The 15380-nt window shown below is 47.6% G+C and overlaps 1 protein-coding gene across 1 annotated transcript in view; it reads right to left on the bottom strand.

Annotated features, from left to right (window-relative positions):
- Positions 1 to 7301: 7301 nt before the first annotated feature.
- The window catches only part of LHFPL4 (LHFPL tetraspan subfamily member 4), a 77999-nt gene continuing 69920 nt past the window's right edge, over positions 7302 to 15380 (bottom strand). Inside the window, exon 3 of the mRNA XM_081947727.1 lies at positions 7302 to 11100. Within this exon, the coding sequence (XP_081803853.1) occupies positions 11087 to 11100 (14 nt within the window). The 3' untranslated portion in view covers positions 7302 to 11086. The remainder of the gene's footprint in view (positions 11101 to 15380) is intronic.

The raw sequence follows: 15380 nt of genomic DNA, 5'->3' as shown, positions 1-15380 counted from the left end.
TCGAAAGGCACAGGTTCCAATTTACATCCTTCAGGGATCTCTTCTTATATATCTCAGTTTTGAGACCTGCTAATTCTTATTCTTTGCTTTCTGTTTTTTCATCTAGCTAACAGTTCTTGAAATCATCGAGTTCTCTTGCTTTATGATTGCCTGAGCTGCAAGGAGTCTGTGGAAAGGCAAGAGACTTGAATAAAAATTTGGGGTTGGAACTTGGGTTACAAAATATTTATCAGATCCCTCCCGTCTCAGTATTCTTGACACTTTAAAAAAAAAAAAACCAAGTTATTGAGGCAAGAATTCCCTTCCATAGTACCAACTTACCTCTAACAAATTGTTCTCCTCAAGACTTGGGTTCCATTCACAGGCTGTTGTGGCCCGCCAGCGAAGCTGATGGCAGACTCAGACAGTGAGGAGGTTGGGGAGGAACACTGGCCAGTCCTGGAGTCTGGGGAAAGGCTCTGACGAGGGCTCTGCGTCGGAGGCAGAGAGGGGGCCATGACCATGCCTATGATGGACATAAGCCTCCCGCTACCTCCTTGAACACTGTCGGCTGTCCCTCCGTGGATATGTCATCTCCCCGTTCCATCTCCCTGTGATGTCACTCCATTTTGGTTGATGCCACACTCTCCTCTATATTATACTGCGACAGACATTTACTCCCTTCGGGAACTCCCCCTTTCCCGGGGATGGCCTTCTTGCTTATCAAGAGGCTTCCTTAATGACGGATCTTGGGATCCCGAGAGGTGGCATGCGAAGAAGAGGCTTCTTAGGGGTTTTTTTACAGGGGTTTTTAAATCAAATTTTAAGAGGTGGGCAGGGAGGGGGGTGATTCGGATGGCTCAGACAGACTTGGGACGGAGTCTGCCAGGACACAGGCCAGAGCTAACTAATGGGCGTGGGAGTGCTGGAAAGGGTTGGGATTCCGGGGGAGGCATTAAACCATTCCATTGGGGGGTTTGCCATCTCTATTGTATGTGGGAGGGGCAGATATGGTGGGAGTTTAGGGCCAAATTATGTCCAGGGGACGCGGGTTTGCTGTTTAAGAGCGATCGCGCTCTCCAACCCTTATTGCCCCTCTCGCACCCCTGGGTGCTTGGGATTACAGGACCCGGGTCTCCGGCTGGTATCGCTTAATGCCAGGTCCATTGTACATAAGGCTCCCCTCATTTACGACCTCATACAAGAGGAGAGAGCGGACCTGGCAGGCATTACGGAGACCTGGTTGAGCCAGGAGGGGGGTGTTCCCCTCATTGAATTATGCCCACCAGGCTTCCAGGCATTTCACCAGCCAAGAGCCCAGGGCAGGGGTGGGGAGGGGGGGTTGGGGGTGGTTATTAGGGAAAGTCTTGGACCTCAGGAGGTCACTGTGCCTCAGATAGGCGGGTGTGAGTCCCTTTTTGTGAAGTGGGGCCTTGGAGTCCAGGTGGGCCTTTTTCTAACGTACCTGTCTCCCTGTTACGTTTCATTCGCCCTGCAGGAGCTGCTGAATGTGTTAGTCAGATTGGCGGTTGATTTCCCCAGGCTTATTGTCCTGGGGGATTTCAATCTGCCTTCCATTGGCGAGACATCCGAGTCAGCTCAGGAGTTCATGGCTTCCATGACAGCTATGGACCTAACTCAGTTAATTCAAGACCCCACTCATAACGGGAAACACACGCTCGACCTGATTTTCATCTCTGGATAGTGGATGAATGTTCTAGATTTAGGGGATATTTCTATCCAACCCTTGTCATGGTCGGATCATTTCCTCCTTAGGCTTGACTTCCATACTGCCACCCCTCGCTGTAGGGAGGCAGAACCGATTAGATGGTTCCGCCCCAGGCGCCTGATGGACCCTGAAAGGTTCCTGATGGAGCTTGGGACTTTTCCTGAATCCCTTGCTCACAGTTCGACCGAAGTCCTACCGGAAGCCTGGGATAGGGTGGCCACTGGGGCCTTGGACCGCATTGTGCCTTTGTGGCCTCTGACCCAGTGCCGATCCCGGGTAGCTCCCTGGTTTACCGAGGAGCTCAGGGAGATGAAACGCCAGAAAAAACACCTAGAGAGTGATTGGAGGGCCAGCCAGTCTGAATCCGACTGAACACTAGTAAGAATTCATATTAAATCCTACTTAGTGGTGATAAAAGCGGCAAAATGGCAACATTTTCCCGCTCTTATCATGTCTGCAGATAACTGCCCAGTCGCCTGTTTAGGGTGAGCCACTCTTTACTTAATCAAGGAACTGGGAAGACCCCTTGCAGGGTAGGGCTGAGGAATTTGTTCAGTATCTGCAGGATAAAATCTCTCAGATTCGGACAGGCTTGGACTCTGATTAGGTAGATTCAGGCGAGTCGACGGGGATGAATCTTGTGGAAACTATCTGGGATGAGTTTGATCCTGTGACTCCCGAGGGCATGGACAGGATTATGGGGAGACTCAGTGCTGCCACTTGTGTGCTGGACCCGTGTCCCTCTTGGTTAGTTTCGGCTTCCCAGGAGGTGAAATGAGGCTGGCTCCAGGCGATTACCAACGCTTCATTGAGAGAGGGGTACTTTCCCACAGCCTTGAAGGAGGTGGTGGTGAGGCCCCTCCTTAAGAAGCCTTCCCTGGACCCAGCCTCTTTAGCCAACTACCGTCCAGTCTCCAACCTTCGCTTTGTAGCGAAGGTTGTTGAGAGCAAGGAAGCACGTCAGCTTCCCCAGTACCTGGATGAAGCTGTCTATCTGGATCCATTTCAGTTGGGTTTCAGACCCGGGTACAGCACGGAGACGGCATTGGTCGCATTGGTTGATGATCTCTGGCGGGCCCGGGACAGGGGCTGCTCCTCTGTCCTGGTCCTATTAGACCTCTCGGCGGCTTTCAATACCATCGACCATGGTATCCTACTGCGACGACTCGGGGGGTTGGGAGTGGGGGGCACTGTTTTACGGTGGTTCTCCTCCTACCTATCGGATCGGTCGCAGTTTGTGTTGACTGGAGGGCAGAGATCGACCCCCAGGTGCATCACTTGTGGGGTGCCCCAGGGGTTGGTTCTCTCACCCCTACTGTTCAACATATATATGAAACCGCTGGGCGAGATCATCCATGGTTTTGGGGTACGGTATCATCAATATGCTGATGATACCCAACTTTTCATCTCTACCCCAAACCACCCAAACGATGCCCTCGACGTGATGTCCCGATGCCTGGAGGCGGTGAGGATGTGGATGGGGAGGAACAGGCTCAGGCTCAATCCCTCCAAGACTGAGTGGCTGTGGTTTCCGTCATCCCGATTTGTGCATCTTGTTCCATCTTTGATGATAGGGGGAGAAATTTTAGCCCCCTCAGAGAAGGCTCGCAATCTGGGAGTCCTCCTGGATACGCGGCTTAGTTTAGAAGAACATCTGACGGCCGTGACCAGGGAGGCCTTTTACCAGGTTCGCCTGGTATGTCAGTTGCGCCCCTTCCTGGATCGGGATGCTCTGTGCACAGTCACTCATGCCCTCGTCCTTTCTCGCCTGGACTACTGCAATGCTCTCTATATGGGGCTGCCCTTGAAGAGCACCCGGAGGCTTCAGCTGGTCTAGAATGCGGCCGCGCGGGTTGTCATGGGGGTACCTAGGTGCTCCCATGTTACACCCCTTTTAGGCGGCCTGCACTGGTTACCGGTTGTCTTCCAGGTGTGATTCAAGGTATTAATTATGACCTTTAAAGCACTCCATGGCTTAGGCCCAGGGTACCTGCGAGACCACCTACTGCCACCAATAGCCTCCCACCGTCCAGTACGATCCCACAGAATTGGCCTCCTCAGGGTGCCATCGGCCAGACAGTGTCAGCTGGTGACCCCCAGGGGGAGAGCCTTCTCTGTGGGAGCGCCTTCCTTCTGGAATGAGCTGCCCCCGGAGCTTCGCATAATCCCTGACCTCCGGTCCTTCCGACGCGCCCTAAAAAGTTGGCTTTTCCAGCAAGCCGGCCTGGCCTGTTAATTTTATTTAATTTTTAAAATGTGAGTGTTATATAAATTGGGTTTGTTTTTTGGACTGTTTCTAATTTCCTTTTAACTCTTGTACTATGTGTTTTTTAATGCTGTACGCCGCCATGAGTCCTTGGGAGAAGGGCGGCATATAAATCTAATAAATCCAATCCACTCCCGATTTGTGCATCTTGTACCATCTTTGATGATAGGGGGAGAAATTATAGCCCCCTCAGAGAGGGCTCGCAATCTGGGAGTCCTCCTGGATACGTGGCTTAGTTTAGAAGAACACCTGACGGCCGTGACCAGGGGGGCCTTTTACCAGGTTCGCCTGGTACGTCAGTTGCTCCCCTTCCTGGATCGGGATGCTCTGTGCACAGTCACTCATGCCCTCGTCCTTCCTCACCTGGACTACTGTAATGCTCTCTACATGGGGTTGCCCTTGAAGAGCACCCGGAGGCTTCAGCTGGTCCAAAATGTGGCCGGGCGGGTTGTCATGGGGGTACCTAGGTGCTCCCATGTTACACCCCTTTTAGGCGGCCTGCACTGGTTGCCGGTTGTTTTCCTGGTGCGATTCAAGGTGTTAATTATGATCTTTAAAGCGCTCCATGGCTTAGGCCCAGGGTACCTGCGAGACCACCTACTGCCACCGGCAGCCTCCCACCAGTACGATCCCACAGAGTTGGTCTCCTCAGGGTGCCGTCGGCCAGGCAGTGTTGGCTGGCAACCCCCAGGGGGAGAGCCTTCTCTGTGGGAGCGCCTTCCCTTTGGAATGAGCTGCCCCTGGAGCTTCGCATAATTCCCGACCTCCGGTCCTTCCGGCGTGCCCTAAAAAGTTGGCTTTTCCAGCAAGCTGGCCTGGCCTGAATAAAATAAATTATTAATTTTAGTTGTTAATTTTAATTTAATTTCTAAATCTCATTGTAAATGTCTATTGGGTTTTTTGGATATTCTATTTAATCTTTCTTTTAACTTTTGTAATATGTGTTTTTATGTTGTATGCCGCCCTGAGTCCTTTGGGAGAAGGGCGGCATATAAGTCCAATAAACTTAACCTAACCTAACCGTCTGATAGTTATCAGCTGCCTTCAGAGTCGGATACCAATGGGGCAGAAGAACAGGTGGAGCCTGTTCCCGATATGCCCATGGGCAGAACTGCCAGGAGAAGGGAACAGCTAAGGAACAAGGGCCGACTTGGGAGTAAAGCCACAGGTAGACAGCAAATGGCCCCTCCAATGGGGAATAAAGAGGAGTAAAAGGGGAGGGACGTTTGTAGAAGACAGTTAGTTCAATTCATTAGGGTGAAGGTCTGTTCCTGACTTCTTGCCAAGTATTGTCTGCTACAGCGTGGCATTTGGAAGATATCGGCCTGGCAGCTCTCTAAGCCTGATAAAGCTCTGTAGTTGTGAAATCTCTTGAAAGGCAGTTTGCCGGGACTTTGCTGGAGAGGAATTCCCTTTTAACCTAAATAAGAGGTTTTATCGGGATGAGGAGTCCGCTTCATGATCTTGGGAAGCCCAGGTCAGAATACGGGCCCGATGTAATACGTAATGTATGCGTATGTATTACAGGCCTCGCCTTTCACTTCTCATTCATCGTGGTGATTTCATCGGGCTAATAAAACTTGTGAAGAACTGGAACATATGGCTGCCTCTTCTTGGAATCCCTGCCTTAATCGTAATTCACAGCATCTAATCGTTACTGCATGAATGAATTCTCCAGGCAGAATCATGTGGAAGTGAAGAAGCCCAGTAGGCCGGGGAAATCTGCTTTCCTGTTTACTGCGCAGCTACAAGTTTAACAACGGCAAAGTTTAAAGTTGTGTACTGGGTGCTAAAGGTATATACTGTGTATGTGTATGTACGTATGTATGTATGTACGTACACACACACACACTTACCTACAGCAGAATAAAGCGATTTGAGTCCTCCTTGTGTAGAAGCCGTGTAGGGAATTTTCTTGCCAAAACCTTTTGAAAGAGCATTTCAACCTGTGATCAAGGACGACAAGAATAGAAGGGAGTCTACTGCCTCTCTGAGGAATTAAGTTGCTTTGTTTTTACTTCTGAATTTTTCCTAATGTTCAGCTGGAAACTGCCTTCAAGTTAACTCCACTTGTATCCTGCGCTCTAGACAGGACAGATATTTGAAGAGGACACTGCTCTCATATTTCCCTCAGCCGTCTTTGCTCAAAGCTAAACTACCCAGCTCCCTCAATTGCTCCTTTTCTATGACTTCACTTCTAATCCTCTCATTATTTCTCTTCTCGGAGCCTGTTCCAATGTCTAAGAATCTTTCATAAACTACTAAACTACATAGAACAAGATGAGATCTGACTAAAACAGAATACAGATAGTCCTCGACTTGCAACCACAGCTAGTATCAGGAAATTTGTCGTTCATTGAGGCGGTTGTTCGGTGAGACGTCACTTGAATGCACCAGATTCTGCAACCTTTTTTGCCGCGGTTATTAAGTGAGACGTCGCGTGACCGTGTCTCGCGATCTCCCCGTAGGCTTCTCCACTGACTTTGCCTGTGGAAAGCCAACTGAGAAGGTCGCAAACGGGGATGACACGACTGCAGGACACTGCAGTTGTTGTAAGTACGAGCAGTTGCCACGTGCCAAGATCACCATCAAATGACCTCAGGGGCGTTAACAATGGATCATAACAGTAAGGGCCAGTTGTAAGTTACGCTTTTCAGTGTCATTGGAATTCCGTTTTTCACAAAAATGGACACACAGAGTGTTTGGGAGACCTGCAAACTGCTCCTAGGAAACAAGTGAAAAACGGGCTGCATTTCTCAAAAACGGGCCCGTTTTTCACAAAAAAACAAGGCATGAAGAGGGTTTGGGAGGCCTGTAGATTGCTCCTTGGGACTTGGGAGGGCAAAAACAAGTGAAAACGGGCCCGTTTTTCCACAAAAATGGGGGTGTTTTTGCCCTTCCAAGTCCCCAGCATCACTCTGCAGGCCTTCCAAACTCTCTGCGCGCCTTGTTTATTGCGAGAAACGGGGCCCGTTTTTTCTTCGATTTTGCCCTCCCTTAAAAAACGTTTTTCGCAAAAAATGGTGTGTGCAGACGGTTTGGGAGACCTGCAGAGTGCTCATGGGGGAGGGCAAAAATGTTTTTTTTTTAAATTTACCTGTTCAAAATCTTGGTGCGTTTTATACTCCGGTTTGTCTTATAGTCCCCAAAATACAGTAATCTGACATTGCTTTAGGCAACCACATCACACTGTTGGCTCATAGCATCACCTCAAAATGCTATTTCCAAGTGTCCCCCTCCCCCCATCCACAAGTATCATTATTAAACGTGGTATCTCCCATTCTATATCGAGTTGTTGTTTCTTAGGGACTCTGCAGATGTCTATGTTCAATTTATTTCTGTCATTTTTTCAGACCATTCCTCTATCAAGATTGGAGTACGAATCACTCCAGTCAACGTTGCAGATTTGACCAGCGTTCGCTTTTCACGCTCGTCCTTTCGCGGTTTCTAAGATGTCCCTCCACGTGCCTTTGCATCTGTGTGCACACGTATGCCCAAAACACACACACACACACACCGTTCTAAATTCTCCTGGTAAATCCAGCTGCTCAGTGTGCAAAAGGTACCAAAAGGTTTTCCACTCTCAAGAGGACGAGGCACAAATGATCTTGGTCTGATCAGGTTCTGGTCCGATTCAATCCAACTTGAATTTTATGTTTTTCCGGTTAAAGTTTTGTGAAACACTGTATCAAACTCTCTTTTTTTTTGGTACTAAAATACAGATATATATTACAGCTACTGTATTTCCTTTCTCCACCCATCTACCCATTTCCATGAACAGCAATGCCATTTCTCCGGCACAGGTGGTGGAACATGTATTCATCTTTGCCTCTTCTCCTTCCACCCCACATCCTCCTGCCCGCCCCCCCCTCTCCAATGCAGGATAATCTTTTTCTGATGGTTCATACATTGCTAAGTAGCCTTGCAGCTTGTGGACTAAAGCTGCTTCCTTGTTCCCAACCGCTAAAACCCTTTGCTAAGGTATTTATATATATATTTTTCTAGAATAAATAATAAGAAAGTGGGAGCTGAGATCTGTGAATAGAACAGAATATGCGTGTCTGGGTCCACAAGGGAGAAAAGCCTTTAATCTGGTTTATTTAAATGGTTTTTTTTTCTTTTTTCCTCTTGGCACCGATTCTCTTGTGTCAAGGAGAACTGAGGCCAGTGCAGCTAAATAATTTGAGGTCATGGATTTGATGTTCTTGTGGCAACGGTTGGGTCGAATGGCAATGTGTACTACAGTACACTTAGAGATATGGTAAGCTGGCACAAGTGTGTGTGTGTGTGTGTGTTTGTGTGTGTGTAAGTCCACCAATTAAGCCAGCTTGAACGTTGCTATGGGCTTCGACTCTTAAGATAGACTTCGTTGCATTTCCCAGCCTTTGACCGGTGAACTTTGAATGAATGACTTTTGAATCGGCTTCCCACGTTTTGGCTTTCCTTGCTTGTTTTTCCTCTCGACTCAGAATTTGGCTGGGGATTTGGAGAGGAAGGTCAGCTCCATACAAATGCTTTCCTCCCCCCCCCCCCTCTTTTCAGGGCCTCAAATTCTCTTGGAACTTACAAAATCCCTTGGAACAATTCAAGTTAACATCACAATACTTGAAGTTTGGTTATCATTTAGCGGCACTCGCATTAACAGGGCAGCTTCTTGGCAACCTCACCGTGTTATAGCTTTGGCAGAAACAATAATATGACCATGCTACAATCGTGGCTGTAGATCTCCTCCATTGGTTATGGGTTTTATCACACTTTACCGTTTTACCCGCAGGGTAAAGCTAGACATGCTCTTAACGGCTGTTCTTAAAAGCAATGTTTTGTGTGAATCCGGTCACAAATATAATGCTGGGCAGAGAGGCGGGGGTGATAACTTTTTATCCAGTGTCTTTTCCCTGATGAAAACCACTTTCCTGAAGTTATTTACCTCCTGAAAGGGTACATTTCTTTCTGAGAGGAAAAAAGGAGCAGCTTGGAAGAGAAGTCATCAAGACCAAGCCCCTTCAGGTGCCACCATTTTGATTCAAATACCCACCTAATCTGGCTATTAATAGTGGGAGGGGTCGTGACCGGAGATATGCTGTGGCTTCTTTTTGTGTCTTCAAAAATCTGTAATGATACACCCCCCCCCTTTCCGCACACTTTTCCTCCCCCATCTCATGGGTTCCTTTGGCACTTGACTCTAGTACAACCCAGTTTTAAGCAAGCTTCTCACCTGGGACCATCATACCACTTGCTCAGGGTCAGTTTGGCCAGTAACAGTACTGGGCATCCCTCCAAAACATCAGAAGGGAGACCGAATGCTCAGCTACGTGACTGACACTTTGACGGCCATGAGGGATGTTATTGGGGTATTGTGCCCCAGACACCAGAAATTCTTAGCTCATTTTGCATTCCCATCTGTTTTGTGATCCACACTTCTTTTCTTCGCCCTCTCTCTTCTCTTCTGGACAACCATTTGACTAGGATGGCATAAGGTCTCCTGCCTTGAACAGGGGGTTGGACTAGAAGATCTCAGAGGTCCTTTCCAGCCCCATAATTCTAAGTACCTGCCTTTTGGCACACATTAGGCCCTTAGTTGTCTTGGCTGTGAAACAAAAAGCTGTTCTTGGAACAATTATCAAGATTACTATTGCTTGTTTCATGGTCATAGTATCTTTAGAGTATCAATACGCTATACGCTGACAGGAAGTGTGAGGAAAGGGGCTTGATAGGGAAAAATTGCACGTGTCTCTATGACTCCAAGTTGAATTGTATTCCTAGCCTGGAAATCTCTCTGATAAATGGCTTGAGGCCTAATTCGTATGGGAATGAATTAGGTCTACTAATCTGGGACAAAATGGCTACTTCTGAGGAAGTCTCTCAGAATTCAGCCCAAACTGTGAGGGATTAGGTGCTACCCTGCTGCCTGGAGAGAGGCACAACTGTTGAAACATTTAGGACAGTACACTTCTTAGTTCTTCAATGATACTGTTGAGACTGTGAAAGGGTGGTGGCGGCTGGATTTTTGGGGGCAGGGGAGTCAGTTTCTTAGCTCACTTTTGTCTCTCTGAATGCTCATCCCATCCCACAGCTGCAGCTGGCATCACAGCACAGCCCATTTCCTCCTTTCCCTCATGGTTGCCCAGACCCCCACGTTGCTTTTACTCAAGAAGGATGAAGCACCACAGGTTTGAGAGAAGCAGCATTTGGCACGAGCCTCACACCTGAGCTGCCATCCTAGCCAACAGGTGACATCCCTGACCTTAGCCCAATCTTTGGCTCCTTTCTTATGCCCGGCACGGGGAATGGAGGGGAGATTCTAGCCATGAATTACATTCAGTGTTCAAGGACTCGTCTTGCAGGCTGAGATCGGAGAGAGCAGAGAAATACCAGCGGAGCTCTCCCTGTTCCTCCCCCCCTCCCCCCCGTCTTGTAGACATCAAGGTGCGGCTGCATTACCTGGGCAGAATGATGGGAAAACTCAAAAGTTCTGGTGGCTGGAATCCCCCGGGGAGAAGGGGATCTGGGCTCACCTTACCCTGTTCAGAGACAATTTCATTTACACCTAAAAGTATCAAACAGGCTAGCCTTGAGCACGGCATGATACTGAACGGCCGCAGGGATGAGCAAAGGGTCCAGAGAGTTAAAAACGGGAACCAATGCGGCAAAGAAGATGCCCTGGTAGTTTGTGACGACAGCAGCAGTAGCAGCAACGGCGGCAGCAGCGTCCTGGCACCAGCTCTGGCATCATGAGAAGGAGGACCCTGCCGGATGCTTCTCCCAGAAAGGAGGAAACCTTGAAAAGGAAGTATTAAAAATCCCGGTGGTGTCATTCCTTTTTGAGCATGACAGTTGGAATGGCGCGTTTCCCTCCCCTCCAAAGCAGGAAAGGCAAGTTGGGGAAGCCAATCAGCAGAAGGGAATACGAGTCAAAGCTGGCAGTTCATGAGGGATGACCATGTCTCTGGAAACGGCACGCAGGTGAGGTCGGCGGATTCGGAGACCGTGGAGTGGGACGGGGGTTCCCCCCCCCCCGGTTGGCAGCCGCAAAAAGAAAGGCCATGAGGGAGATGAGGAGGGAAGGATGAGAGTCCAGTCCAGGTACCAGTGAAAGGGGCTTCTTGCCTCTTCTACATTATATCCTCTGTGAAGATGAAAACATGCGTCAGTAAAAATAATAATAATAATAAATCAATGCTTTCTGCAAAATGGCACGCTTGTACAGGGTTCAGTGTACCTAAACTGCACAGAGGTGTAGGAAAAGCAGGGACCACAAACACTCTACAACAAGGGTGTCAAAGTCAAGGCCCGTGGGGCGAATCTGGCCCGCAGAGTGCTTAGATCTGACCCTGGAAGCAGCGAAGGACCGGCCCGCGGTGCCTCTGCCAGCGAAAATGGAGCCCGGGAGGGCCGCTGGCAGAGGGCTAGCAAAAGAAACTAAAAACAAAACAAAAGGAGCAATGTTTCCCCTTTTGCATTTGAGGATGGAAGAGGGGACAGGCAAGGAGAAAGGGAAAGAGGAGACACAAAGAAAAAGAAGGGACGATGGGAAGAGAGCAAGGAAGGAAAAAGAAGAAAAGAGGGGAAGGAAGAGGAAAGGAGAATGAAGATGGAAGGAAGAAAAGGAAGGAAGGAAAATTATGAGAATGAGGGAGGGTCTGAGGGAAGTCCTGTCTTTGGACTTGACCAGCACAGGTGGCCCAACACGAGTGATGTCAAGCTGGCCACACCCACCCTGGTCCCCCCAAGGTCAAACACAACCCTGATGCGGCCCTCAAAGAAATCGATTTGACACCCCTGCTCTACAACCCCCTAACCCTAATTGGTTCAGGAATTGCTGGTTTCCATACACGGTAGTGCCGTAATGTGTAAGTTAAAAAAAGCATGCAGCGTTTGTGAGGTTTTCCTTCTGGCAATTATACAAAGGGGAGAGGAAGCTGGAGCTATAGTCCTCTCTTGCTTTGAGGTTTTGTTTTCATTGGGCCTGTCAAGTTTTTATTGATGTGGGGGCCTCGGGTTGTTACTCTTTGTGACCCGGCTGAATGTTGGAAAGTAAATTGTGTGGTTTTTCTGCCCACCAGCAGACTAACCCTCTCAAAACAAACATCGTAAGCCAGGGGTGTCCAAACTTGGGAACTTTAAGACTTGTGGACTTCAACTCTCAGAATTCCCCAGCCAGCATGGCTGGCTAGGGAATTCTGGGAGTTGAAGTCCACAAGTCTTAAAAGTTCCCAGGTTTGGACACCCCTGTTGTAAGCTCTCTTCGTTTCTGGTCACATGACCCAGAGCAGAGAGTATGCAGCCACTCTATGCTTCTCACTGTACATGTACATGCATGGTTGCAACATGAGGGGAAAACAGAAATACAGAATTAACCCATAAGCCTCACTCCTGAATCATGCACATACATGCAACATATATGGACATTCTCTGATTGGACATTGGGATGGATAGCTCTCCCTCCCCTTCCCTCCCTCCCTCTCTCTCTTTGTGTGTATTTCTCTCTCTGTCTCTCTCTTCCTGTCTCTCTCTGTTTCTCTCTTTCTGTCTCTCTCTTTCTCTGTTTCTGTCTCTGTCTCTCTCTCTCTCTCTCTGTCTGTCTGTCTCTCTCTCTCACACACACACACACACATACACATACACACACAATTTATTGCTTCATTGCACCGAAGAAAATACAAACTCCTCCTACGGCCACTGCTGCCAAAGGAATTGGTACGACTTCCAGAAGCTTATTGTATGCGCGAATTCCTTCTTCTCTTTTGGATGAAGCTGAAATTAATGATGCTATTTTGTGCCTGCAATCAGATTCATTGACTATGCATGGCCTTGGAGGCTGAAGCTCCAATCACAAGGAAAAGGGGAAAGTGCCTCTCAGGCCTTGAAAATGGGTCCCTTCCTGCATTCTTAACTGCAGGCTGATGTCAGATTCCCACCCATTCAGACCAGGAAGGTCTCCTGATCTGGAGTCCTTTATTATAATCTCTGAGCAGCTCCCACTCAGGTGAAAGAAGAATACAGGTAGTCCTCGACCTACAGCTACAACTGACCCCCACACCTCTGTTGCTAAGCGAGAAGTTTGTTGTGAATTTTGCCCCATTAAACGACCTTTCTTGCCACCGTTGTTAGATGAATCACTGCAGTTGTTAAGTTAGTAAAATGTTGTTAGACGAATCACATGACCCCTAGACTCTGCAATCGTCATAAATATGAGTCAGCCGCCAAGCATCTGAATTTTGATCCCATGACCATGGGGGGTGCTGTGAGGGGCATAAGTGTAAGAAGTGGTCTTAAGTCGCTTTTTAAGTAATGTAACTTTGGACAGTCACTAAGTGAACTGTTGGAAGTCGAGGATTACCTGTACTGCATCGTGCAGAAAATCGGGAAAGGACTGCTTGTGCTCCGCTTAATTACTTATAATTATACATATAACATACAGGATGGTCTTTGCAACACGTCACAGAATCTGTGAATATTGTAAGAGCCATGGTGGCGCAGTGGTTAGAGTGCAGTACTGCAGGCTACTTCTGCTGATTGCCAGCTGCCTGCAATTTGGCAGATCGAATCTCACCAGGCTCAAGGTTGACTCAGCCTTCCATCCTGCCAAGGTGGGTAAAGGAGGTCCCAGATTGTTAGGGGCAATAGGATGACTCTGTAAACTGTTTAGAGAGGGCTGTAAAAGCACTATGAAGCGATATGTAAGTCTATTGCTATTGCTATTGTGGGTTGGGTTAGCTGGAGGTGCTTTCAATATTGAAAACATGGATTTTTATTCCATGGGTAGACCATAAGGACCAGAAAGCTATTAAAGAGCCCTAAGTCCTCCTTAAGAAATCTTAAAAAAAATGTCTGTACTATCTTCATGTTTCCCCAAGCATAATAACAGGATATTGGAGTAGTTTGGCAAGCAAATGTCCCTTAGCACTCTAGGTGAGTCTGTTTGTTTCTTGGCTGGTCTTCCCCTGGCCTCCCAGGAGCAGAGCGAGGGATGGTGGCGGATCAGATATGACACCAAAGTGACCAAGATGTTCTTTGAGTCCGAGATTCTTAGCCAAAGAGGACAGAGGAACACAGACTCAAGGCTCTTGAGGACGACATAAATGAAATATTCAGGATTGTTATTGTCAGGTTGCGAGTGCAGGTACGGTAGTCCTCGACTTACGACCACAACTGACCCCAAAGATTATGTTAAGTGTTCAGCAAGACATTCTTAAATGCCCCCATTTTACAACCTTTCTTGCCTCAGTTGCTAAGTGAATCATTGTCCCTTCGGGGAGAGGGGGCGGTCTAGAAGTCTAATAAATTATTATTATTATTATTATTATTATTATTATTATTATTATTATTATTATTATTATTATTATTATTATTATTATTGCAGTTGATAAGTTAGTAACCCGGTTGTTAAGTGAATCTGCCTTCCCCATTGGCTTTGCTTGTCACAAGGGGATATTCATGTTTAGTACCGTTGTAACTTTGAACGGTCACTAAATGAATTGTTATAAGCTGAGGACTATGTGTGGTGCAGGAGATTTTCCTGTAAACATGCCCAAGGAAAGAAACAATGACCAAAACATGACCTCCCCCATATTCTGAAGACATTAAACTGCCCATAATTTTGAGAACTACCGTATTTTTCAGAGTATAAGATGCACCCCTTTCCCTCAAAAAAGAGGCTGAAAATCTGGGTGCATCTTATACACTGAATACAGCATTTTTGGCCTCCCGAAAACCCCGCCCCCTTCACCAAAATGGCCGTGCATTGCTTGTAGGAGGCTTTCAGAGAGCTCCTGGGGGCTGGGGAGGACAGAAATGAGCGAAAAATGCCCAGGAGCACTCTATAAGCTTCCTAATGGCCCCCCTTTTTTGACAAAAAACGGGCCGTTTTGGGGAGGTTTGCAGAGTGCAAAAACTTTTTTAAAAAAATTTGCCTCTTCAAAACCTTGATGCGTCTTATACTCCGAAAAATACGGTATCTAGGGAAGAAGCATTGAGGTTGGGGAATATCAGCCCCAGAATTGGTTGAATAGAAATGAATGTTCATGTATGTATGTATGTATGTATGTATGTATGTAACGAAACTTTTCTCCAGAAAGAGGAACGAGGTAGACAGCCCTTGATAACATAAATGTGGGAGTATACATTTCCTCTTCCTCCCCAAAAGGAATTGATCAACTACAACACAACATTCTCCTAACACAATTACACACTGGTGAACAAGGACAAGACAGGACTAGAATAGGCCCCTATGAACACAGGCCACACCAACACAGAGAACTTACCGCAGGGCCAACAAAATCTGTTGAAGATATTAAAAAAAAGAAAGTAAGTTAGGATTGTGGTGCGAGTCGCCCAATTTTCCTACCACTGTCTTGGGCCTATTCGGGTGACGGCATGTGGATTCTAAATAGGCTAGAAGAGTGC

This window comes from Natrix helvetica (genome assembly GCF_964273705.1).
Source record: "Natrix helvetica genome assembly, chromosome: 1".
NCBI classification, from domain to species: domain Eukaryota; kingdom Metazoa; phylum Chordata; class Lepidosauria; order Squamata; family Natricidae; genus Natrix; species Natrix helvetica.
This window is presented reverse-complemented; position numbering and strand designations above follow the sequence as displayed.